The sequence below is a fragment of the Nelumbo lutea genome, chromosome 4, assembly GCF_056320005.1.
Source record: "Nelumbo lutea isolate HS-2025 chromosome 4, American lotus-T2T, whole genome shotgun sequence".
NCBI classification, from domain to species: domain Eukaryota; kingdom Viridiplantae; phylum Streptophyta; class Magnoliopsida; order Proteales; family Nelumbonaceae; genus Nelumbo; species Nelumbo lutea.
The window spans coordinates 27,714,148-27,737,125 of NC_142687.1; the positions used below are offsets into that span (position 1 = coordinate 27,714,148).

General features: G+C 37.9%; 2 protein-coding genes, 1 long non-coding RNA gene and 1 pseudogene across 6 annotated transcripts; 1 reads left to right on the plus strand and 3 right to left on the minus strand.

Moving 5' to 3' along the window:
* Window positions 1–4,260, minus strand: LOC148854794 (uncharacterized). Of its 2 annotated transcripts, XM_088941144.1 has the most exons (6): window positions 3,681–4,205; window positions 1,635–1,728; window positions 1,531–1,551; window positions 1,304–1,341; window positions 1,069–1,204; window positions 1–608 (listed from the first exon to the last, which is right to left on the minus strand). In XM_088941144.1, the coding sequence occupies exons 1-6, from the start codon at window positions 4,047–4,049 to the stop codon at window positions 193–195; spliced, it is 1,074 nt and encodes a 357-aa protein (XP_088797270.1). In that variant the 5' UTR covers window positions 4,050–4,205; the 3' UTR covers window positions 1–192. The 2 variants fall into 2 exon arrangements, with proteins under 2 accessions (XP_088797270.1, XP_088797271.1); XM_088941145.1 differs by lacking the exon at window positions 1,531–1,551 and having other exon boundaries at window positions 3,681–4,260.
* An 11-nt stretch (window positions 4,261–4,271) lies between these two features.
* LOC148854795 (uncharacterized) lies at window positions 4,272–12,534 on the minus strand (annotated as a pseudogene).
* Window positions 12,535–14,572: 2,038 nt separating this feature from the next.
* Window positions 14,573–18,826, plus strand: LOC148854796 (uncharacterized). Of its 2 annotated transcripts, none has more exons than XR_016112889.1 (6): window positions 14,573–14,981; window positions 15,231–15,256; window positions 16,465–16,741; window positions 16,912–17,255; window positions 17,336–17,408; window positions 18,782–18,826. It is a non-coding gene; the product is annotated as an uncharacterized LOC148854796 (long non-coding RNA). The 2 variants fall into 2 exon arrangements; XR_016112888.1 differs by lacking the exon at window positions 18,782–18,826 and adding an exon at window positions 17,482–17,699.
* An 857-nt stretch (window positions 18,827–19,683) lies between these two features.
* Window positions 19,684–22,228, minus strand: LOC148854797 (uncharacterized). Of its 2 annotated transcripts, none has more exons than XM_088984385.1 (5): window positions 21,729–22,228; window positions 21,511–21,614; window positions 21,182–21,353; window positions 20,954–21,076; window positions 19,684–20,855 (listed from the first exon to the last, which is right to left on the minus strand). In XM_088984385.1, exons 1-5 carry the CDS (start codon window positions 21,912–21,914, stop codon window positions 19,851–19,853), a joined length of 1,590 nt encoding a protein of 529 aa, XP_088840511.1. In that variant the 5' UTR covers window positions 21,915–22,228; the 3' UTR covers window positions 19,684–19,850. The 2 variants fall into 2 exon arrangements, with proteins under 2 accessions (XP_088840511.1, XP_088840510.1); XM_088984384.1 differs by having other exon boundaries at window positions 19,684–20,858.
* Window positions 22,229–22,978: the final 750 nt, after the last annotated feature.

Below are 22,978 nucleotides of genomic sequence, written 5' to 3' on the forward strand. Positions count from 1 at the left end.
TGGATCACGAGCACTTGTTTGATACATGTATTGCATGAACATTCTGATACAAAAATGTACTGTGAACACTTCATAGTTATGGTGTCAAGAGAGAAACAATGCTTTCTTTCCGAGTAATTGACCCTCTGAATCTGGGTTAACAACTGTTAGACATTAATCAACGCCCTAGACCGAAAAGGATCACACATTTAGCTAAAATTCCTTTTCAGGATCCAAAGATAAAAGGTAGGCAGTTAAGCCGATCACTGGAATAAATCTGAGATAATTCACTGTGTCAACCTTACTCTGTTGAACATTTTGTAGGTTGTCACCTATCAACCAAGGCTGAAAGATAATATAGAAAAAGATGTCCCAGATGAAAGCATAAGCGAGCCTCTCTGATCCAAGATACCTTAAGAGGAATTCCCATCGGTCGGTCATGGTCCCAAAATCACTGTCCATTCGGCCAAAGAAGGTCCACAATGCAGATAAGACACACATAGCCCCACCAATCAGTCCCACAACTGCTGCACCATTTGTCATCACAGAACCCAGTTTAGAGGGCTTTCTGGGAGCATAGTCACTGTCAGCCTCGTTGAGCCGAATTGCCATGTAAGGTATTAAGAATGCTGGAACCACACAAGCAAACAACAAAACTCATTAATGGACATGATTTTGGGTTTGCAGAAAGGATATTGATGAACAGTAAAAAAAAGACAGAGAAGGATATCGTTTTAAAGGCTCTTCTCCAAATGATACAGGAGGGGACCCACTATGAGATCTCCAGCATCACAAAATTGATGTAAACTGATTGCAAAGACCTGTCCTATGGCACTTCTACAGATTGCTTATTCCAGTCATTTTAAATGTCCTAAAGAATTATTACAATTGTCTGACCATGTTAATTCTTGGCCCAAACAATCTTTAGGTTAAGATGGGTCAAAAATTGCCCTCGTTCCAAAAGAACATGAGCTTTTTTTTCTGATCATTATAGGATGTAACCGCCCTTTGGGTCTACCTCAAAGGTACCTAAGACTTTTCCTTCTCTCTTTATGACCGGACTAGCATGAGTTAAGAGGTTGAGCATACTGTTTGTGAGGAACATCTGAAGGCCCCATAAGACATCTAGTGATCCCTTGTATCTGTCTCTCTTACAATCCGTGAAAAGCAATGGAGCAAACATGAATGTCCACCCAATGACAAAATTAAATAAAGCTTCAGACACCTGATAAAAGAAAGATGGTGTGATATAAGAGTCAAAGGTTCAAGGAAGATGGTGCCTTAGAATTCAGTATTACAAATTCCATCTTTTGAAGATCCTTACCGGGTGAAGAACAGGAGCCTCCATCAAATGAATGCCAACTACTCTGCCAAGAAATTATTGCACACCATTATGATCATAGAGAAAGAAGATAATGACAAGCATTAATTAGGGGAGTAAAAGACCATGATAAGAGGTTTCCAAGTTACAATAGCTAAACCAAAAAAAAAAAAGTTACAATATCCTAGATGTCCATTTATGTCAGGTGAACCATGGGTGTACTTCATTACCATTTGGAGGAATGCATGCATCTGTTTATGTCAAATGGAGAGTAATATTTCAGAAAATGATACTGAATCTTACCACTAAGGAAGTGAACAATTAATCAACATACCAGAATTCACCAAAGGCAAGATAAAGAAGAAGTTGAGAGAAAGGCCCACAATAGAATTCACAGTGTCTGAACTAATTGCCCATACTGGATCACCCTGTTAGACATAGGATGCAATGAGTCCGAGAAAAGCCAAATTTTCACATTAATCCCCTTCCTTTTTCTACATAGTGATAAACGAAAAGCTACCTATAATGAGTCAATTGGGATATCCTCATCAAGAAGGATTAAGCATAAGATTATGGATCTCGAGATTCTAATCATATATTGGTAAACATAGAAGATATAGAATGAAGATCAATACACTGCAGAACCTCATTACCATGTCAAAACAAGTTCAATTGGGTATTGGGACATCTGGAGTTGAGCAACACATACTATTTATAATGGATACTCTCCACACATAGTACACATAGAACAGCTTAGGTCAAATTAAATTATTTAATACATTCAATTTGAGAAAATTTATATGTCAACACTCAACATTGTATTGGATTGTTAACAGTCTGATCTATTGGCTTCTTTTGGATTGCAGCAGAATTATGTAGATGACCAGTACATGAGAATCCAGTTGATAGGCTAGAAAAGCTAAGTGAACTGCATAATTTCAAATGACACACTTTCTGATTTTTGCCAAGGAAATGGACATTGAAGTTCAAAAGGTCTTCCTTTCCTAATTGATAAGAAAGGAGTTTATTAGAGAGAAGAAGGAAAGATTCAAACTACTGACACTACTCAAGGGAAAAGTAGACTTTGGTGCACCTAAGCCACACGCTTCCAATCAAAAAAATGAAAAGAAAACAATGCACCAAGATTATCAAAGGCCCAAAACATATGTATAACTCTGGAGTATAATCAGATAATATTGTTTTGCAACTCCAGTGGAAATATGGCATAAGCAAGAGTCTAAAGTCCAGAAGCTTCATTAATTGAATGAGAAGTGTCTATTAGAAATTGAATGGACTAAATCTGGTCTAAGACAAATTGACTGGAATGGACATAGTGAAGTGCATTGATTTGTCTCATGTATATTGGCTTTGGAGCCTGTGACATGTAACAATTGTCATATTCGTAACTGCATAAAAAGGACTGGTGCAACCCTCCATGCTCAAAACTGGCATTTACCTCATATGGGTTGTAACCTACTCCTAGGTATCCAGTGGTATAAGGACATCTCTTGCTATCTCTAAACATCAAAGGAAGAAGGTTGTTTGATCTTTTCTTCCCTTCTCCTTTTAACAAGTAACAGGGGTAAAACCAATAAAAGAAACAAGTAAAAGAGGTAAGTATTAATGCAAGTGCAAGGTAAATGAGAAAAATCCACATACAAATAAAAGCCTAGGTAAGAAAATAGGCACCCATTGGCTAGATGGGGAAAAAAAGACTTCAAATGACGCCATGAATTACAGAATCCAAACCAGAGCAGAAGTGCCCTTCAAATTGTTCAAAACCAAAGACCATAGTGATAATACAAAACAAGATCATTCATTCACCAATTTAATGGACCCGAACTTTTCTTATAAAATATGGTCACTCTACTTTTTCCAAACGACCAGACATGCTCTGATTATTCTCAATTTATCATCGTGTACATCATACACCATTGTCCAACTATTCTCAAGTTCGTCTCTAGGTGAAGAAAGAAAATCTATCCGTCATATTAGAGGTTGGTGTAAACAAAATGCCAGTGTATTGTCTCTCGAGACACCCATCTACCTATACATCTTGCCATTTTCGACAGAACTGAGTTATGTGATAGAAAGGGATCATGCATGATTCAACAGCAGATAAAAAGAAATTTTCACAAATTACTCTAGTCCTCTTAGCGCGCTTTACACTTGAAATACAATAACAATCACACCACCCAATGTAAGCATCTAAAAAAATATCCAGAGGCTAACCACATACACGTGTATCCACTATTTTAGTGTCGAATCAATTCTGCAAGCGATTAATTGATCTAGCAGCATAAAGACAACAGTAGATAGCTAAAGTAGAGGTAAAGGGTTTGCAAAGAGGAAATTGGGGAAGAGAGGAGAAACTAATTACCGGGGCATAAGGGAGGAGAAAAAGCCAAACTATGTACACACCCTCGGCGGCCCACAGGACGAGCTGCTGTAGGACTCGTCCTCGTTGACCATCTTCTTTTCTATGTTCAGGAGGCTGTTTTGAGGTTGTGGCCTTCTGGGCTTTACACACCATTGTACTCGACCACATCGGTGTCCCTTCATCGCCAACTCCTCCACATTTTCTTCTTCTTGTTGTTATAATAGAGACACCAGCCCGTCTCCTGCCGAGGATGGAGTCTCTTCGTCTTACAGTTCTACAAGAGGAATGAATCCGAGGAGAAGACAAAGAAACCGGAGGGAAGTGATCGATTGTAAGAGCGGAACTGCTGCAAAGAACTCTCGTTATCATCTCTCGCTTTTTTCTATCAAAGTCCGAACTAAAAGGAGATAATTGGTTCTGGCTTTTCGATCACCAGTGAAGCGCAGGCTCATTCATGGCAGCGGAGCACAGGCTGCATAGTCTTCATGCTCTCGGAGAGTCGGAGCCAATGATTCAACCGACGGATGGGCCGACAGGAGTCACAGGACACGGGAGGTCTGATAATGGGCTACGTGGCCCAGTCTTGTGAAGGCAAAAAGGTAGTTTTGGAGGTTGGGTGCCGTGGGGTGAGAGTCCGCGTTCTGTGCACCATGGGTGCATTGGACGTGTGCATCAACCAATCACCATCGACCACGTCGATTGAACGCGTTCTGTGTAACGGTAACGTGGGTTTGGCCGTCAATCGATTCCATTCGGTTCAATCGGGCACAAAATGACAAAATTGTTCATTTTCATTTCACACAAATTCGAGCTCCCCCTCCCTGTACTTATTTCAAATCCTAGCACCTCCAACAATTGCAGCTCACTCACTGACGCCCTCGTGAACGATGAAGTCACCGGTGGCGAGAGACAAATCGTCCGACGGTGCCGGTGACCATCGTCTGTTCCTGAGCTTGCGCGTGCTGGGCTGTGCTTCTTTTCTCCAGCTTCTGTATCTTGAAGGCACTTCCGCCACCATAAGAGACTGAAAACATAGTAGCAGAAACACAAGGTCACAAGACAAGTTCCGACTACCGTAACAACAACCAGTAGAATAAGTCTCTTCCTCCTCTTCCTGTTATTGGATACATTCTCAAATTTTACATCCAATGGCTTTCTGCATAGATTTTTGTTCATTGCAAATGTAGAAGGATCGTTGAATCGGGAACCCAACACCTCTGGAATCTCTCCCTTCAGGTTGTTCTTTGACACGTTGAGGTATTTTAAATCAGAGAAGTGAGCCAGATTTTCAGAGTCAAGTGGTTCGTTGAGAGGTTTAGCATGGTTAGATTTGATTGGCTAGATAGTGAGTACAGTATGGAACCCACCAGCTGATTTTCATCTAATAATAGAAAAGTAAGAAAAGAGCATTTGGATATTTCCTCCGGTATTTCACCCCGAGAAATTGTTCTGCCCCAAGTCAATCTCCAAGTTAGAGAGATGAGAAAGATCAACTAGAATTTGGCCACTCAAACGATTTTAACAAAGCTAAAGGATTTCCAGATCAGAGCAGTTGCCAAGTTCCACTAGAATCGAGCCTAAAATGCGATTGTTGGATAAGGAGAGAATAAGCAATGATTTGAGGAAGCCATAGGTTGCTGGAATCTCTCCATAAAAAGCATTTGATGTGAGGTTCAAATACCTTAAACCCAATAAGTTATTGAAACCTTCCGATACATCTCTAGATAGTGCATTGTCTTGCAATGCAATTACTTGCAGATTTGGCAAACCTGAAAGCTCGAGCGACAACTCACCAGAGAGGTTCCGCCGACTCAAATCCAGAGTCCTAAGATCCAACAGACTTCCAATGCCGGAAGGTATCCTTCCTGAGAAACTATTACCACTCGTTCAGAACAAGTAGCCTTCGTAAGTTGCCTACACTCGAAGGAATTTCACCATCTGTTGCCACTGAGATTCAAAGTAGTCAAATTGCTCAACTGCATTAGCTCTTTTGGCACACTGCCAATTAGGTTGTTTTGCCTTAGATTCAGTATTTCCAACTCATACAGATTAGAGACAGAATTCGGGATCTGGCCAAAGAAGAAATTCCCTCCAAGAGATAGCATCTTCAGATCCCTTAGCTCTCCTATAAATGAAGGAACTTCACCGGAAAAACGATTCCCTTCTATATTAAGAACGCTTAACAAGCTACACTTTCCAATCTCCACTGGAACAGAACCATTAAATGAATTGTTTGCTGGAATGTTGGATTTCTTGTCGTTGTTCCACAGTCAAGGACGCTGGTGTGTGGTGAGTGGCCGATGGGATGCTCAGGCTAGGGCTCAGAGGAGACGAGGACAAGAGATGGGGAGGAGAGAGTTCGAATGATCTTAAACTTTGAAAGAAGCCCTGATTTTTTAGTTTTATCTTTTGTGGGTGGTTGAATCGGGTTTGTTCAGCTAATGGATGAACACCCGTTAAAAGTTGGTGTCCATAAGGGTAGTTTAAGAAATTTGTTCTTCAATTATTTGGGATTTTTGAACTCCCTCTCATTTTCTCCTCTCCACTTCTGTCAAGTCTTAACCAAGAAGCATCCCACCGGTGATCTCATTGCAAATTGGCATCCATGAACGTGCAATCCACCGGTGGTGGCAAGAAATCAACCAGCAGTCAGCAGTCATCATATTCTTCTTCTTCTTCTTCTTCTTCTTCTTCTATTATTGTTCTTCTCTTGTCAACAAATTGAAGAACCATTGCTCCAAAGTTGTGGTCATTAATCATTAGATTCAATAATGGGTGGTAAATGCCCTTGCCGGAAAGTGAAGAAGAGAAGGGTTTCTCACAAGTCATCTTTCTGAGTAAAGTTCCTTCTCAAAGATATCCTTTTCTATTTTCTGTTATTTCTTTCATTCTTCAGTCGCTATGTATTTCACCATTTTCTATGGAACTTTCCTTTTTTATTTTTAAAAATTCCTTAGCTAGTTGTTTCAATCACATGATGATGTTGAGTATGAAGAGCTTCGGAAGCCAGATGAGGAGAGGAAGCCCCTATTAGGAGTGTCAACGGTATTTGAAAATCTGATTTTGAATTCGACATTCAATATAATCGAATCAAATTCGGGTAATTTGAATATCTAATTGGTCGAATTCGGATATGACCTAATTCAATTCAATAAATATCCAAATTTGACTGATTATTTATTTCTTATATATGATATATAAAATGTTTAAATATTCTGTATAATTTATATATATAATTAAATTATATAAATAATTTATATATTTATATACTTTATATAAATAAAATATTTATTTTGTATGTTTATTAATTACCAAAAATAATTAATTAGTTGAATTCGATCTAATCGAATCGAAAACCTCAGGTCTAAACTTAACAATTGCAGGGCTTCTCCCCCCTCCCCCTCCCCATTCTATGAGTCTGAAAAAATAATTAGAGATTTCTAGTGGGGGGTCTCTAATTCATGGAAACATCCATACCATTGGTGTTCTTTGCAAACTCTTATCTTACCTAAAGCTTTTGGAGGATTAGGTTTTAAAATTTTAAAACTAGTAAATCAGGCCCTCCTAAAAAAAGTTGCATGGAAATACCTAATTGAACAACATAAGTTATGGGCTCAAAATTGGAAGTCAAAATATCTCAAACATCAGAGCCTCATATCCTATTCAACGTCTTCCTCAGGTTTTGTTTACCGGAAAGCTATAAACCCAAAGATCACTAAGCTGGCCTCAGAATGTGGTTATCTAGTGAATGAAGGTTCTTCTTTCTATGTGCACCAAGTACCATGGGTCCAATCTAATAATGAATTCTATCGGATCTCTTTCCCCTTACCTCAGTTGAGGAACATGAATATTTCAAATCTTCTTATCTTAGATCACTGGAATGTCAACTTGATCCAATCAATGTTCTCAACTGAGGAAGCTTCAAAGATTTTGAAAACACCTATCTTCCCATAAAATAATGAAATATCCTGGATTTGTACCAGTCATAAGTTAGGTAAATGCGAAGTGAAAGAAGAATATAAGAAGAATTAGCAACAATTCCTTCCAAATATTCCCTCAAATCTCAAGTTCTGCTTATCTAAAGTTTGGAAACTTTCTATTCCTCTGAGGTATCAATTATTCTTCTAGAGAGTGATTAATGATTTCATTCCAGTAAAGGGCTTGATCTTTGCAGATCTTCTAGACAAACTTGGTGTTCTTTGTAATGATGTTGTTGAATCCTTATCCCATCTTTTAATTGATTGTCAATTTTCTCAGGCTATTCTATTTAGAAATCCTTGGAACTTATGTCTTAATAATATATTTCAAGGATCTTGAATCTCGTGTATAAATAATCTATATAATCTGATTAATGACAATCAACTCTTTCTAAGGATATTAGGTTGGATTGCTATTGCCTGCTATTATATTTGATATGCCTACAATAAAAAATGCTTTAGAAATAGGCAAATATATCAACAAACAATCTAGCAAACCTCGAATTTCTCGAATGAGCCTATAGTATTTAATATGTTCTCTCAAGATCAAAGAATGCAGGTCTCAATTACCAATCCTACTGATTTAATTATCTTTACCAATGCAGGGAATGTAGGACCTTGAAGATGCAGGGATGCATGACTGATGCTTGGGTATTCAAACCTGCATACAAAGAGAAAAATGTAGCTGCCACATAATATGGGATCCGAGACACCAACCTCTCGAACAAAATGTAAGAGAGAACTACTTAATCTGATTAGAGCCGAAGCTGAGAGGATCTTTTCCCTTCTCAGTAAAGAACTTATGTTGTGTGTATGAAACACTTGGGAGTGATCCCTTATATAGTTGCTTCTCCAACGTTAAGTTCTTTGTTATTAGGAACAAACAGTAACCAGAATAACCAATTGAGATAAGTGTTCCTCAACAGTAAAATTCATGCTCCATCAGATTTGAGACAAGTGTCTCATGTTGACCAAGGATCTAACCACTTGGTCATCCAGTCTACACTGGGTCAAATGGATATCCATTGACCCAATAAGAGGTGGAATATGGATCCAAATAATCCAACAATATTGGTATCTCCATGCATAAAAACATTTTCAAATAAACAATCAAATAAATTTGTTTTTATAGAAAATAAATAAATAGGTAAAATTTTAAAATAAATGATTGTGTGTGAGAGTGTTACATGGAGATAACCATAAAATAATCATCTTCCATCAACATGTGGCTTGTCACATGGCCATTGGATATTCCAACATGTAGAGGATTAAACGAGGGCCTATGGCCACTCTACCATCATCTCCCACTTGGCCAGTTAGGCCCGAGATGAATAAGTGCCAACCAACCCCATTGCTTTAACGTGCCTTACATAATCTGTAATTGCAATGGGTTTAGTCAAAAGGGTCAGCAATCATATCTTTTGTAGGCACATATTCCACCAGGATCTCATTCCGTTGATAGACATCATATAAATACCGGTAATGGAGATCTATGTGTTTCCCTTTAGTGCCGATCTCACCATTTTTAATTGTCTTAATAGCAGTTTGGTTGTCATTGAAGATCTTCACAGCTCCTATTGGCACATCAAGAATTCAGAGTTCTTCCAAGAATTTCCTAATCCAAACTGTTTCAGATGCCATGGAGCTACAAGAGATAAACTCAGCTTCCATGGTGAATTTAGCAACACAGCTTTGTTTCTTGCTTGTCCATGAGACAACACCTCCTCCTAAGAGGAATAAGTACCCGGTTGTGGATTTTCTATCATTTGGATCACCTGCAAAATCTGCATCACAATAACCCAGTAACTCTAAATTGTTTGCATGATAGGTTAATTTGAAGTGTTTTGTTAACTGCAAATATCTAAATACTCTTTTGACAGTCTTCCAATGTATTTTACATGGGTTACTTTGGTATCTACTAACAAGACTTACAGCATACGAGATATCTGGTCTTGTGCAAAGCATGGCATACATCAAGCTACCAATAGCTTGAGCATAGGGTCTATACTTTATTTTCTCTATTTCTTCATCATTAGTGGGAGCGATATCTCTACTTAATTTGGTTCCTTTACAAATTGGAGTTTCAACTCCATTACAATCTTTCATATTAAATTTCCTTAAGATTTTTTCCAAATAATGCTCTTGTGAAAGAGTTAAGGTCTTAGTGTTCCTATCTCTTTCTATTTTAATTCCAAGTACATAACTTGCATCACCCATGTCTTTCATTTCAAAGTTGGTTTTTAACTAATCTTTAGTTTCATTAATCATAGATACATCATTTCCAGTAATAAGAATATCATTTACATATAATGAAAGAATAAAAAAACTGCTCCCACTATTCAAAGAGTAAACACAATGATCAAACGGATTAGGTATGAATCCAAGTTTAGAGATTGCTTCGTGGAAAGTATGGTACCACATCCTAGAGGACTGTTTTTAACCATATAATGATTTCTTTAATTTATACACTTTATTTTCTTGTCCTTCTATCACATAACCTTTAGGTTGAGTCATGTATATTTATTCATTCAGCTTTCCATTGAGAAAAATAGTTTTAACATTTAATTGGCACAACTCTAAGTCCAAAAAGGCAACTATGGACATTAGGATTCTAATAGAGGTAAACTTGGCAACTGGAGAGTAAGTCTCCTCATAATCAATCTCTTCTACTTGGATGTACCCTTTTGCTACTAATCTTGCCTTATATTTTTCTATAGACCCATCAACATTGAGTTTTCTCTTTAATATCCATTTACACCCTATAGGTTTCCTATTCTTGGGTAAATCAACTAATTCCCAAACCTGGTTTTTATTTATTGAGTCTAACTCTTCTTCTATAGCTTCACACCACTTTTCTTTATTAGGTGCATTCATAGCATCTTCAAAGTCAATTGGATCATTAAGAGCCTCTTCATTCAAGTAGGTGTAATAATCTTTTAATCTTGATGAAGGAGATCTTTCTCTTTGAATTCTACCTAAGGTGTCATTGTTAGGTGAAACTTGTCTATTAGGTGTAGTCTCAAATTCTATAATTTTTTTATTTAATTCAAATAATTTAGGTAATTGTTTATTATCCTCAATTTAATCTTCTAGAAAAACAGCATCCATGATTTCTATTAATTCAACTGTTCCATCAGATTTATGATTAATAAACCTATACCCTTTGCTATTATCACTATACCCTATAAAGGTACACCTTAGACTCTTGTTATCTAACTTGCTTCTTTGCGAATTTGGCACTCTAATATAGGCACTAGCCCCCCAAATTTTGATGTCAGTCAGGTCTGATTTTCTACCGGTCCACATTTCATGGGGTGTTAAGCTATTAATTTTAGTTGGAATCTTATTTAAAATATATATAACAGTACTTAAGGCCTCTCCCCAAAAGTGTGTTCCTAGACTTGAGTGAGATAACATTGATCTCACCATATCCAATAAAGTCATATTTCTCCGTTCAGCCACTCCATTTTGTTGTGGTGTGAAGGACATGGTTAATTGGTGTATGATTCAATTTTGCATACAAAAGTCACTAAATAGGTTAAAGATATATTCTCCACCTCTATCACTCCTAAGAGTTTTTATTTTTCTACCCAATTGGTTTTCTACAAGTGTTTTATATTCTTTAAAATTCTCTAAGACTTTTGATTTTCTTTTAATTAGATACACAAAGCCAAATCTGGAGAAATCATTTATAAAAGTTACAAAATATTCCATACCCCTATGTGTTTTTACGCTCAAAGGGCTACAAACATAAGAGTGTATTATAGCCAACAATTCCTCTGATTTCTTTCCTTTCTTAAAAGGGAGCCTTGTCATTTTTCCACTAAGGCATGGTTTACAATAATTGAAATTCATTTCTATTTTGGGAATTAAGCCATTGGTGCTCATTCTCATCATTTTATCTTTGTTTATGTGACAAAGTCTCATGTGCCATATGTACGCATTTTCATTCACATGATAAGCACAATCATAATTAAAAAGAACATCAACTTTATTAATAGTCAAACGATACAATCCATCAGACTTATTTCCAAACAATAAAACTCTACCATGCTTTCCCATGGTTACTTTTCCTCTCCTGAAACGTGTACATCAAAACCCTTCTCATCTAACAGAGGTACAAACAACAAATTTCTCCTAAAATTAGGTGCATATAATACATCATTAAGGATTAAATTTGTGTTCTCATTTATGGGGATCTTCACTTTTCCGGTTTCAAGTACATCGGTGTAGGTGTTGTTTCCCATAAAAATTTTGTGTTCTCCTATCTTCATTTCCTTCAATTCCAAGAACATCTTTTTAGTTTTGCAAATATGCTTAGAGGAGTCAAAATCTATGCACTAGTCAGAAAAAACATAATCAATAAAGTAGGATTCAGAGACTACACAAACTATGTCTTTCTTTTCAGTTTTTCCTTTTTCATTATTTGATTTATTCTTCTTGCATTCAAGTCAATTATATTTTGTATAGCCTTGTTTTCCACAATTAAAGCAATGTTTACCCTTAGTCTTCTTGAATCCTTTTGGGAATTTAAATTTCTTGTTAAATGTCTTCCCATTATTATTTTTGAAAAACTTGCCCTTAGGCTTTTCAGCCATTTGGGAAGTTTCAATTGGTTTGGCCATTAAGGATGAAGGTTAGGATTTCTTTCTCTTCCTTTCAGCCTCTAATCCTAATAAGGTAGGTAAGTTTTTTATGCTAACTTCTCTTCCAAATAGGTTTAAAGTTGTTACTACAGAATTCCGAGAAGATGGGAGGCTATTAAGAATGTTGAATACCTGAATTTTCTCAGGAATAGGGTTCCCAATGGCTGCCAACTCTTTGGCAATCATATTCATTTTACTAACATGATCTACTACAAAATCATCTTCTCTCATTTCACAACCATAATATTTTTCAATTAACAATTGAACATAGGTTTCAATTATTTTTCCATATGTTTCTTTAATGGTTTCAAACATATCTTTGGCATTATTGTATTCTTCAAACACAACTTCTATGCCAGGCTCTATAAAAGTTAAACAAACAATTTCTTGCCTTCCTATTATCCCTTCCCATTTTTGATATTCATGAATTACAATCAAGGTATCATCATTAGCAGGTTAGCAAGAATAGATTTATCTAAAACATAGTCAACATTTTCTTCATCAAGTATCCTTCTAATCCTACGTTTTCAAAGAGAAAAATTGGTGCCATTCAGTTTCTCAGTTTTACTGAGTTCTTGGGATAAGGCAGTAGCAGACATGATTTAAAAAAAATAGCAACGGTATTCTAGAAATAAATAAAGCAAGTGCAATATCAGTTGGTTTTATTTTACGAGACTATCATTCAAGTTTGGAGGCTCAAAAATAAAAAAGAGTAAATGAAGAGAGAGCACTTAGTTGTATACGCAAAAACAAATTGCTAATCCGCAGCTTAAGTGACCAGCAATCAGATTTAATCTGTCCAACTCCCATTGCTCCTATTAGTTCAGGAGAAGATCATGCATTCGGCAATGATGCTTCTATGTGGCTTGGAGCCCGATTTGAAATGCTTGGGTTTGGCTTACTGGTCGAAAATAGTAAAAAAACTCAAACTTCATATCTGAGCAGCTGTGGAGATGATTGGAGTTTCTGAGATGACCGTGGTCGATCTGGATTTTGCAGATGGTTTCTTATTGAAGAAAAAGGAAGAGAGGATGAAGCTTCTGTAGATCCTCGAGCAGCAGATTCGTTTGAGAAAACTCGAATAAGGGTCTATCGTCACAAAAGGAAGTCGCCAGAGCATGTGTTCGTTCGAAGATGAAAAAAAAGATTCAAATAGGTGCTTTAGAGGTTGTAGCAATGTTGGAACTGAGGTTGGCGTCGATTTCGAGTAGCCTTTTGAAGGCTGCAGGGTTTCTGTGGAGATAAGAGGAAACCCTCATATTAGTTCTCCATCTCGCAGTGGAGGGTGCGCAGATGGGAGAGACGAGAAGAGAGGCTGAAATGCAGAGATGAGAGGAAACCCTCGAAGTGGCTTATCTTTCTCTCTCCTCTCCCTCTCTGAATCTTAAATGATGAGGTAAGATCCGGTGTGGTGCGACTATACTTTAAACGCTATGTCAGTCGATGTTGCGCTCTGATACCAGTGTAGGACCTTGAAGATGCAGGGATGCACGGTTGATGCTTGGGTATTCAAACCTGCATACAAAGAGAAAATTGTAGCTGCCACATAAAATGGAATCCGAGACACCAACCTCTCGAACAAAATGTAAGAGAGAACTACTTAATCTGATTAGAGCCGAAGCTGAGAGGATCTTTTTCCCTTCTCAGTAAAGAACTTATGTTGTGTCTATGAAACACTTGGGAGTGATCCCTTATATAGTTGCTTCTCCAACGTTAAGTTCCCTATTATTAGGAACAAATAGTAACCAGGATAACAAATTGAGATAAGTGTTCCTCAATAGTAAAATTCATGCTCCATCAGATTTGAGACAAGTGTCTCATGTTGACCAAGGATCTAACCACTTGGTCATCCAGTCTACACTGGGTCAAATGAATATCCATTGACCCAATAAGAGCTGGAATATGGATCCAAATAATCCAACAATATTGGTATCTCCATGCATAAAAACATTTTCAAATAAACAATCAAATAAATTTATTTTTATAGAAAATAAATAAATAGGTAAATTTTTAAAATAAATGATTGTATATGAGAGTGTTGCATGGAGATAACCATAAAATAATCATCTTCCATCAACATGTGGCTTGTCACATGACCATTGGATATTCCAACATGTTGAGGAGCCTGTGGCCACTCTACCATCAGGGAAAATTTCGGATTCCTTATTTAGTTTTGGTATTATCTTCCTGTCCAAGAATTCATCTTGCCTAAATATTATTGGAAGCGTAACTACTCAAATTACCTAAGCCGAACTGCTTGCAATTATGCAGGCTTTAATGGAACTCCGGAATTGGAATAATAAAGAAATGTTTATATGTTCGGATGCCAACAAATAGTGAAGGCCTTAAAGAAAATGCTGATCTACCCTGGTCCTGCCAATGACTTTTGTCTGCAAACAGGAATTTACTTTTGAACTCTTCAAATGTTCAATTTTGTTATGTAAATTGTTACTTTAATCGTCCTGCCCATAAGGATCCCAAGGGTAGAGGACTTTGTAAATATTAGCTCTATCTAATGTAGTTGCTTTATCTTTCAAGAAAAAAGGAAAATGAAAAACGTATATGAGAGGCTCTGTCATGCGGATAACAGGTTGCAATTTGCAACACTGCAAGTCTGCAACAGGTTTCCCGCGCTTCCGCCAATGCCCCGAAAGTCTGATAGCGTTGAAGCCTTGAAGGTAAAACATTTCTCTAATTTCCTGGAAAATAGGCGCTCTTCTGTTCCCTGAATGTTGATTCCTCCAAGCGGACTCGATTCGATTATCTCACTTCATAAATTCTGTTACTTTCTGGACGCTCCTGAACATCATTTACTAATTGCTGCGACATTTTTATTTGAGTAATTCTGAAGCATCTGTCTTGATTATTAAGTGAATCTGTCCATGTTGTTGCTCATCAGTGCTTTGTTGTTTATTTAAAAATTTCAGGTATCGCGCTGAACTTTGTAAATGAGGTAAGAATCGCTCGCAACTCGCCCGACTAATTTCCTTGGTTCTGCTTTGGATTTACAGAGTTCTGATTTTCAGACGCATTTTGTTAAGAAGCGGCGGAGCTAAGTAGCTTACCGTAGGCGTCCTACCTTATTCTCTTAATGCATCTGAAGTTTTTAAGTTAATGGAATTAGATGTGGATGTTATACTTTTCTCAGGTTAGATCCAGAAAATTAGTTTACGAACATCTCTACAGATTGTAGTATGCTCGACATGATAAAATGATGTATTGGATGAAGCAATTCGTTCATTATTTGTCAGTTATAATGCTTATTTCTCCACTCGTGTTATATTGGGGCTTCTGTGAAATTACTAGATTCAAGCTCATGAAAATCTTAACATTGTTTCATAGCCCGCTGATGGACACTTGTAGCAAGAGGTTGTCTTCTTTTTGCCCACTGAGGGGAAGTACTGTCATGGTAAAGTTTGGACATGAGTCTTTGGTAATCTTATTGAATCATGAGAAAACAAATGAAATGGGGGATAAGATAAACATTATAACCATATATAAAAAAGACTCCAATATAAATGATTGGTGTCCAATGTCCTGAAATATTATTTTGCCAGGATGTAATATAGTAGTCCTCAGTTGAGGCGTAAAATGATGCTGCATCTGGAAACCCCATGGGATGAAACTGCTCCATTTGAGATTAGCAATTGGGAGCACAAAATCAGTGTTTGAAGTAGATTCTTTCAGTTACATTAATAGAGAATGGAATGGTGACGTAGTGTTATTTTTTGCTACCAGAAAGAAACTCATTTCTAAATTTGGTAAGCATTTATACAATCGTTTTAGATGATGATGTTGAAGGCATATGTCAAGGAAAGCTATTATTTCCTTCTCAGTGGCTTCATGTCCAATTGTAGAACGAATCATAAAGAAAAACTGATTCAAGCTGAAGATGATCATTTGTGTTGGTTTAAAGGTGAAACTTTCCATCTTCAACTTATAGGAGACAGTTTATGCCTATTTAGATATGGTATGAGTTCATTCAATAAAAAATAATGGACTTGCATATTCCTTCTCAACATGCAATTATGGAAGAATTATTTTGCTTGGTCCAGTGAAGCAGTTGAGATTTCCTTTGCAACTATGTTCTATCCTTATTTGAGTTACATTTTCTTATTGCTTCAACATATTTATGTTTTTTCTTTCTTTTTCTATCTTCAGCAAATAGACTGTTGAATTCTCAAAATGTTGCTGGTGCTTTACAAAAGTATAACCTTAAAAACACCTGTTCAAAACGCATTGGATTCTCTATCTGATAGTGGCTGCATTTCATTCAAAGAATACAGTAAGCAGATGATATACCTTGCTCGGCAAGATCCATCAGTTTGATATTCCCAACAGTGAGGTGCTTGATTGAATGAAGAAAGAAAATGCCAAACTGCAACAAGCCAACTAGGTTTGGAGGATCAAAGGAGAGCAGTCAGTGAGGTTGAGGCAGGTATTGTTTCATACCATCTGTGGTCATTAGAAAAGTTTGTATATCATTAATGGTCTTCTTAACTTTGTTATTTATTTAGAAACTTGTATGAACTTCAGCATGTGAAATAAAATAGTATAGGACAATCTGCTACAGTCTGACTACCATATTCCTGCTGCATCTTGTTGCAGAAATCAAAGCTTTGCAGTGAAATTTACAACTGGAACAAATATATACCAAAGAGGCTAAACTAAGAGCTGAGATAAGTTATATTTGGTCCAGTGTCTTTAAATTGATACAGAGATTTCAGAGAAATATAAAGAGCATTACGAACCTTCTTATCCTTTCTCAGGTTGAGGAAATGGAGAAAATAAATAAATTGCGAGGTGTCACTTTAGTAAGACCAGAAGAATGGAAGGTGGCTTAACAGATTTATTTGGAGAAAATCAGTCAGTGGAGAAAGTGTAAAAGGATGTTGAAAGACATATGGGATGTAATAACTGAGAACTCACCTAAGGATCTTAAAGAATTCAAGGTTGATTATATGACCTTTTTTATTCATCTATGCTGGTTTTCATGCTGATATTGTTTACAATGGGCACTAAATTGTTACAGGAGGAACTTGGAATTGAATATGATAACGATGTTGGAGTGTGTTTACAACCATTTTGTGATTTAGTGCAACATGGTAAGAAGCGCAACAGAGGTCAATGATTTCCTTCTTGTATGCTATAGACTAAAACAAAAGTTTCAATATATAGGTTGCTTAGTGTATCCAAGTGCTGGTCTGCTTCAGCTCCTTGTATGTTCAAGTCTTTGGTAGATCTAGAGTTGTCTGTCTTGAATATCTATCTTTACTTAGTTCATAGTGCTGTATGAAACATCCAGGTCAAATGAGTGTCAAAGAGCCACTTTATCGGGCATAACCAAAGGCCCCATGTACATGCTTTTAGATTCAAAAGAGTAAATTTTCTAATCATTCTACCCATTCTCCACAATGTCCTTGCAAGCCTCAAAAACACAATGCATAGATGACTTGTGTTGGTTACCTTGCAAACATATGACTATGGTTACTCCATTCCCAATAGAGCATGTGCTGTATCCTGCCAAGGTATCTTGTCCTACATAGATTCATACACAGAGAAGATGCAGTCATTATTTATCAATCAGGGCTTCCCAAATATTGGACTGACCTTGTATGCACCCCAGCATCCTGTTGATTCTTGACTATACAGTCAATGTAAGTTTACCTAGATGCCAAGATACCATCCAAATGAAAATATGTGATGAGATGATTATCACCCAATGAAGTCTAGGACTGTGACCAACGACAAATGTGTCCTAGCCTTTTCATAATTCACATAAAGCTATTGGTGAAAGGCTCTTGATGGGGTCATCAACAGAGTGCAAATGTTGGGCTGCCTTATTGGCTTTGTCTCTATATGTTAATCACAATGTAAAAAATATTTCAAACTCCAGCCCTATACAGACTAAAGTATGGAAGCCTATCAAATAGAAAACACCAAAAGGAGGTTCTATCAAAATCAATTTTGATGCATCTGCATTGCAAGAAATCAATGGGGGAATGTTCTAGAGACCAAAGCTTATTTTATTGAAAATTTCTCAATTAATGTAGTGGAGGCTTGGGCTGCATCGGAGGCCCATAACATAGCCCTTAACTATAGGGGTCTCCCCATTTTTATTGAGGGAGGCTCTCTTCTAGTGATATCGTGCTTAAAGAACAAAGTGGACTGCCTGTGGAGACTAAAGACCAGTGTTTGAAGCTGGCTGGAGATTTGGAATGTGGAGTCACTTACAACCATGTTTTCAAATAAGCCAATCAAGCTGCAAGACTGGGTGGTGAACCAAGCTCTTTCATCCTCTCTTAACACTCGGTTTTTGCTTTTCCTTTATCCCTAGGGATTTAAGTTCTTTTTTTTTTTTTTTTGATGCTTGGGGCTGAGCTACTCCCCCCGCGTATTGTGTAGCTCCTCCTATTTCTACCAAAAAAAGGGTGACATCACTGAGTTTATCTATATTGGCTCTTGATCTCATTCCCAGGTTACTCATGCTGAGGAGGAATGTTTTGTTGCTGAGCAGGGACAGGTACCGGTGTTCTTGTCATTTTATTCATTAGAACGTATGCCATTAGAGACCTACTACTATAGTTTAGGCTTGAGCATCAACAAGATTCACGCATTTAGTTAGGTTTCTTTTAACATTAGAAAATAAAATCTTAGAGGACTAGTCAAGTAATTACGAGTGTCAATGGACCGGTTTTGGGTTGGACTACATTCAAGCAAGATTGGATGGACCAATAAGATATATTTGAATTGATCCAGTCCGGACTTAATGGTCCAAACTCCATTAGTATTTATTGGATTGAATTGGACCTGATCCATCTGTAATGAATTTTTGGATTGGATCAAGTCGAACCAATATCAGTCCATTGATGGAAGATAAGAATACAGGTGTCGACGGACCAAGTTTGGGTTCGAACCATTCTAAATTAAAACTAATTTGAATAAATTGGATGGTCGAAACATTGAATTGGACCGGTCCAAAATGGTCCTAAGTATCCATCATTGAATTGGACTTGATTCATCTGTAATGGACGGACCGGATCAAATTGAACCAAATCTGGTCCTTTGAGTATTGACGTATTCAAGCAGCAGGTTATTTGACTAATTGCAACAATTCTATGAACGTAGTAGAGACTTTAGGGGCGGTTAACCAATATGCATGGTCCTGTTTTTCCGAAAAAAAAAACAAATCATGGTTTTGGCTTAAAAAAAAAAAGAAAAGAAAAGCTGCTACATCAGAATTCAGAAAAAAAATAAATAAATAAATAACAAAACCAGAACAAGAAAAAAAAAATATTATTTTTCCAGATGTAGCGGTTTTTTTCCCTTTAGAAAAACAAAATCAGGAATATTGGGAAATACTCGTTATACTCGAACTCATGAACAAATTTTGGGAAATACTCACTTATAAATGCCAAATCCTACCAGAAAAACATCTGAATCGAACTTTACACCATCATAAACTACCAATAGAAATGAAAAAATTAAGAAATATAAAAAACAAAAAGAGCCTCTACAACAATTTCTTCACCTTAACATCATACGTTTCACTGCCGATGCACACGTCTGGTTCTCACAGAAACCGGCCTCATTCCTACTTTTGGATCATTTGGACTTGTTCGTTCTTCAGAATCCAAGTGATGTGTAGTTCCTAAACGAGACCTTGCACTAGAATATGAAATGGAAGTCTCTTCATTTCTTGATCCTAACACATTGACCTGCCCATGCTTATGTTGATCAGCTTGATATCTTAGCGTGTTCTGGGATGGATGATGAAGCTTAACATCATTACTGTCGTCTGGCATATATTCATCTTTTACCCCACCAAACCCTCTGAGTTTTGGGGCTTCATTTGTGGTCACGCTTGACTTTCCACTGAAACCTGGGTGGAGTTGCTTAGCCCGTGAAATTGTACCCTGCTCATTCCTTCCCTCATTATCACTCTCGTCAAAGAATATCTTCTCCGGCGGCTGGTTATGTGGTATCTCGGTCTCCTTCAAAGAGTCCCCAGCTGAATCCGAACTGGAATCCGACGGTGATCTCTCCAGTTCAGCTTTGTCCTTCCCATCTTTGAATTCTTCAAGATGAATTTTCTCAGAATTATTTTCCAGTTCCTCACCTTCTGATTCAGAACCAGAGTTGTCAACAGAACGGATCTTCTCAAAGCTCGATCCTCCAATCAATTTCTCAACTTCAACCTCCCTCCCAGTAATATTCCCGGAGGGAACTCCAGAACTAGCTTTGAACGACGCGCTACCCCGAGTAGTGGAACCACTATTGTCGTCGGGATCTTTGTCACGAGATTCAGACCTCGAGAGCTCTACAGCGGCTCTGGCTGCTGCTGCTGCAAAAGCTGCTGATTCAAAAGCATCTTGTGCTGCAGTGGCAACATCTCTGTACTTCCTTGATTTCATTGATCTTGGAGTGAACTGCTCATCCCTTTCTTTCTCCTCTGCAAAACTATGTGTCTTCTCTCCAAGCCCAGCATCATCTAAGTTAACAGAAGGGTCCTGCTTGGGATGATTCTTCCTCTGATTCCTCTCCAATTTCTCCTGCTGGGAATATTAAAAAAAAAAACAGTTATACATGTGCCAAGATTAAACTGTATCTCTGGTTCTCTTAACACTAATTAACACAATAATCTACGCACCTTGGTAGCATCAGAAGAAACTTCCTCAAGATGCAGAGTGATCCCGTTGTCGGTAGCAATTTCTTTTAGCACCTTCATTCTGCTCTCCGTATTTGCCGATCGTGTGGACATCTTCTGTATCATCTACAACAACCATGGACAGACGATTTTCATCAATATACAAGAGCTATGAAGTTGAAGATTTTTTGTAAGAAGACAGCAACCTTGAAATGAGCACCACCGCCCTACCTTGAGATTCACCTCGCAACTGTTGCGTAATTCAACAGCTCGTGCAGCAAATTCCTTCCCAAATCGTGAAGTGAAGACCGCACGTATCTCTTGGAGCTCTGGAAACTCGCCACATCTTGAAGCAGCAAAAATCAAGCTTGATATCGCCTCCTTCAACTCATCAGGACATTCTCTGCAGAGAGGTGAAACAAACATATGCATCAGGAAAACGAGAGCTCAAAAGTCAAAATTAATAACCAAACTGCTGTACTGCTTATCCAGCAAACAACGCAGACCATCTAATCAATACCAAATCTTAAACAATTGAAAGTGATGAGAAGAAAACTCACTTGTTGTTCTCAATGAGGACGACCCTTTCAATCATGAGATTGCAGTATCCCTCTATCATAATAAACACGTCCAGCATGTTCTGGTCCTTGATCACATGCTCAACCTGTTCAAAGGTGACATGAGAGATGAGGCATCAAGCAGTGGCGTCATGGGCAATTGAAGAGGAGTTTGATGAGTTGAGAGAGAGCGAGAGAGAGTTATTTGGCAGGGAACTTACACGAAGGAGAGCACGTTCATGGTGTCCGAGGTTGAGAAGCTGAACGACATCGGAGCGGGCTTGAGAGCAGCGGACCTGACGCTGGTTCTTGAGGATGGCAAGGCGGGAGATGGCGAGGTTCACAAGGGCTTTGAATTTGTAAGTCTTGAAGGTTCTTCCGAGCAGAGCGTCCAGTCTTTTTCCCATCTTTTACTCTGAGGCTTGGCTTGTGATTGTGGATGAGTCTCAACTCTCAACTCTGAAACTCCTGAAGAACCCCCGAAGACGTTCGTCCCGGACGGAACCGACAAACAAATGGATTTCTGTTCGCTCTTTATGCGATGACTAGTTCTTGCTGGGAGGACTTGTTTCGATTGTTTTACGCGTTCGGATTTACTTGCCAATTAAGACTTCGTCATTCCAATGGGAGGAGGGACTACAGTCTACAGAGAATGCACGGACAGCACACGATTAGTCGTCAGAGTTGAGGTAGATGTGTTCGTGTTTACACGGACGCGGCCAATGAATTAAGGAGGGCTGTATTAATTTATTTGGCGGGTTCTTGGTGGTTTCCTTGCCGAGAACCAGGTCAAGAATTTTGTCCTTCCTACATGCATACATGAAATATCTACGATTAATTCTAGTCTAGATACCGTAGTATACTAGTCTGTACGTACACATGGAATGTAGTGGCATGGGTCATTTATGAAGGCCCACATCCACACATACACAAAGTAGATCTCCAGGCAAAAGCCAAAAAAAGACACATTTATGAAGGCCCACATCCACCGATCGAGTGGCTAGGTGAGTGGGCTCGCGAGTTGATAGGTGATACTAAGAATTACAAAAGCAAGAACTCAGACGAGTTAACTTACCAAGTGAAAGTGTCCAACCTCTATTCTCTACTCGGGATATACCTTTTAATGAACAACAACTCTACACTCAATTTATAGCTGCTGTTGTTGTTCGGTAGAGAAGGTTTTTTCATCTGGGTTATAATATTTGATTAGAACACGAATTGATCGAGCATCCACATCGGAATCATTCAAAGTTCAAACCTACTGTTTGTAACCGCCCCCCCCCCCCCCACCCCCCAAAAATTAAACAAGCTTTATTTTGATCGTTTCTAGTACCCAACCTTCACTTTTATAGAGCGTAAGTTTCCAACATGTATATGCAGAAGAAAGTAATGTCTTGAATTGGTGGAAATGGTTTCATTTGAAGTCCAGATTTCTTCCTTTCATTGTTCTGGTAAACCACCCGAATGTATT

What these genes read in the sequence shown, in the direction of transcription:
- LOC148854797 (XM_088984384.1), bottom strand. Translation starts at nt 21,914, where the DNA reads ATGGGAAAAAGACTGGACGCTCTGCTCGGAAGAACCTTCAAGACTTAC. An exon ending in ATGAACGTGCTCTCCTTCGT is followed by an intron (nt 21,615 to 21,728) that starts GTAAGTTCCCTG and finishes ACCTTTGAACAG; the next exon opens with GTTGAGCATGTGATCAAGGA. An exon ending in GTCCTCATTGAGAACAACAA is followed by an intron (nt 21,354 to 21,510) that starts GTGAGTTTTCTT and finishes ACCTCTCTGCAG; the next exon opens with AGAATGTCCTGATGAGTTGA.
- LOC148854794 (XM_088941144.1), bottom strand. Translation starts at nt 4,049, where the DNA reads ATGATAACGAGAGTTCTTTGCAGCAGTTCCGCTCTTACAATCGATCAC. An exon ending in TGCATGCATTCCTCCAAATG is followed by an intron (nt 1,342 to 1,530) that starts GTAATGAAGTAC and finishes TTGGCAGAGTAG; the next exon opens with TTGGCATTCATTTGATGGAG. An exon ending in AGGCTCCTGTTCTTCACCCG is followed by an intron (nt 1,205 to 1,303) that starts GTAAGGATCTTC and finishes TTCTTTTATCAG; the next exon opens with GTGTCTGAAGCTTTATTTAA.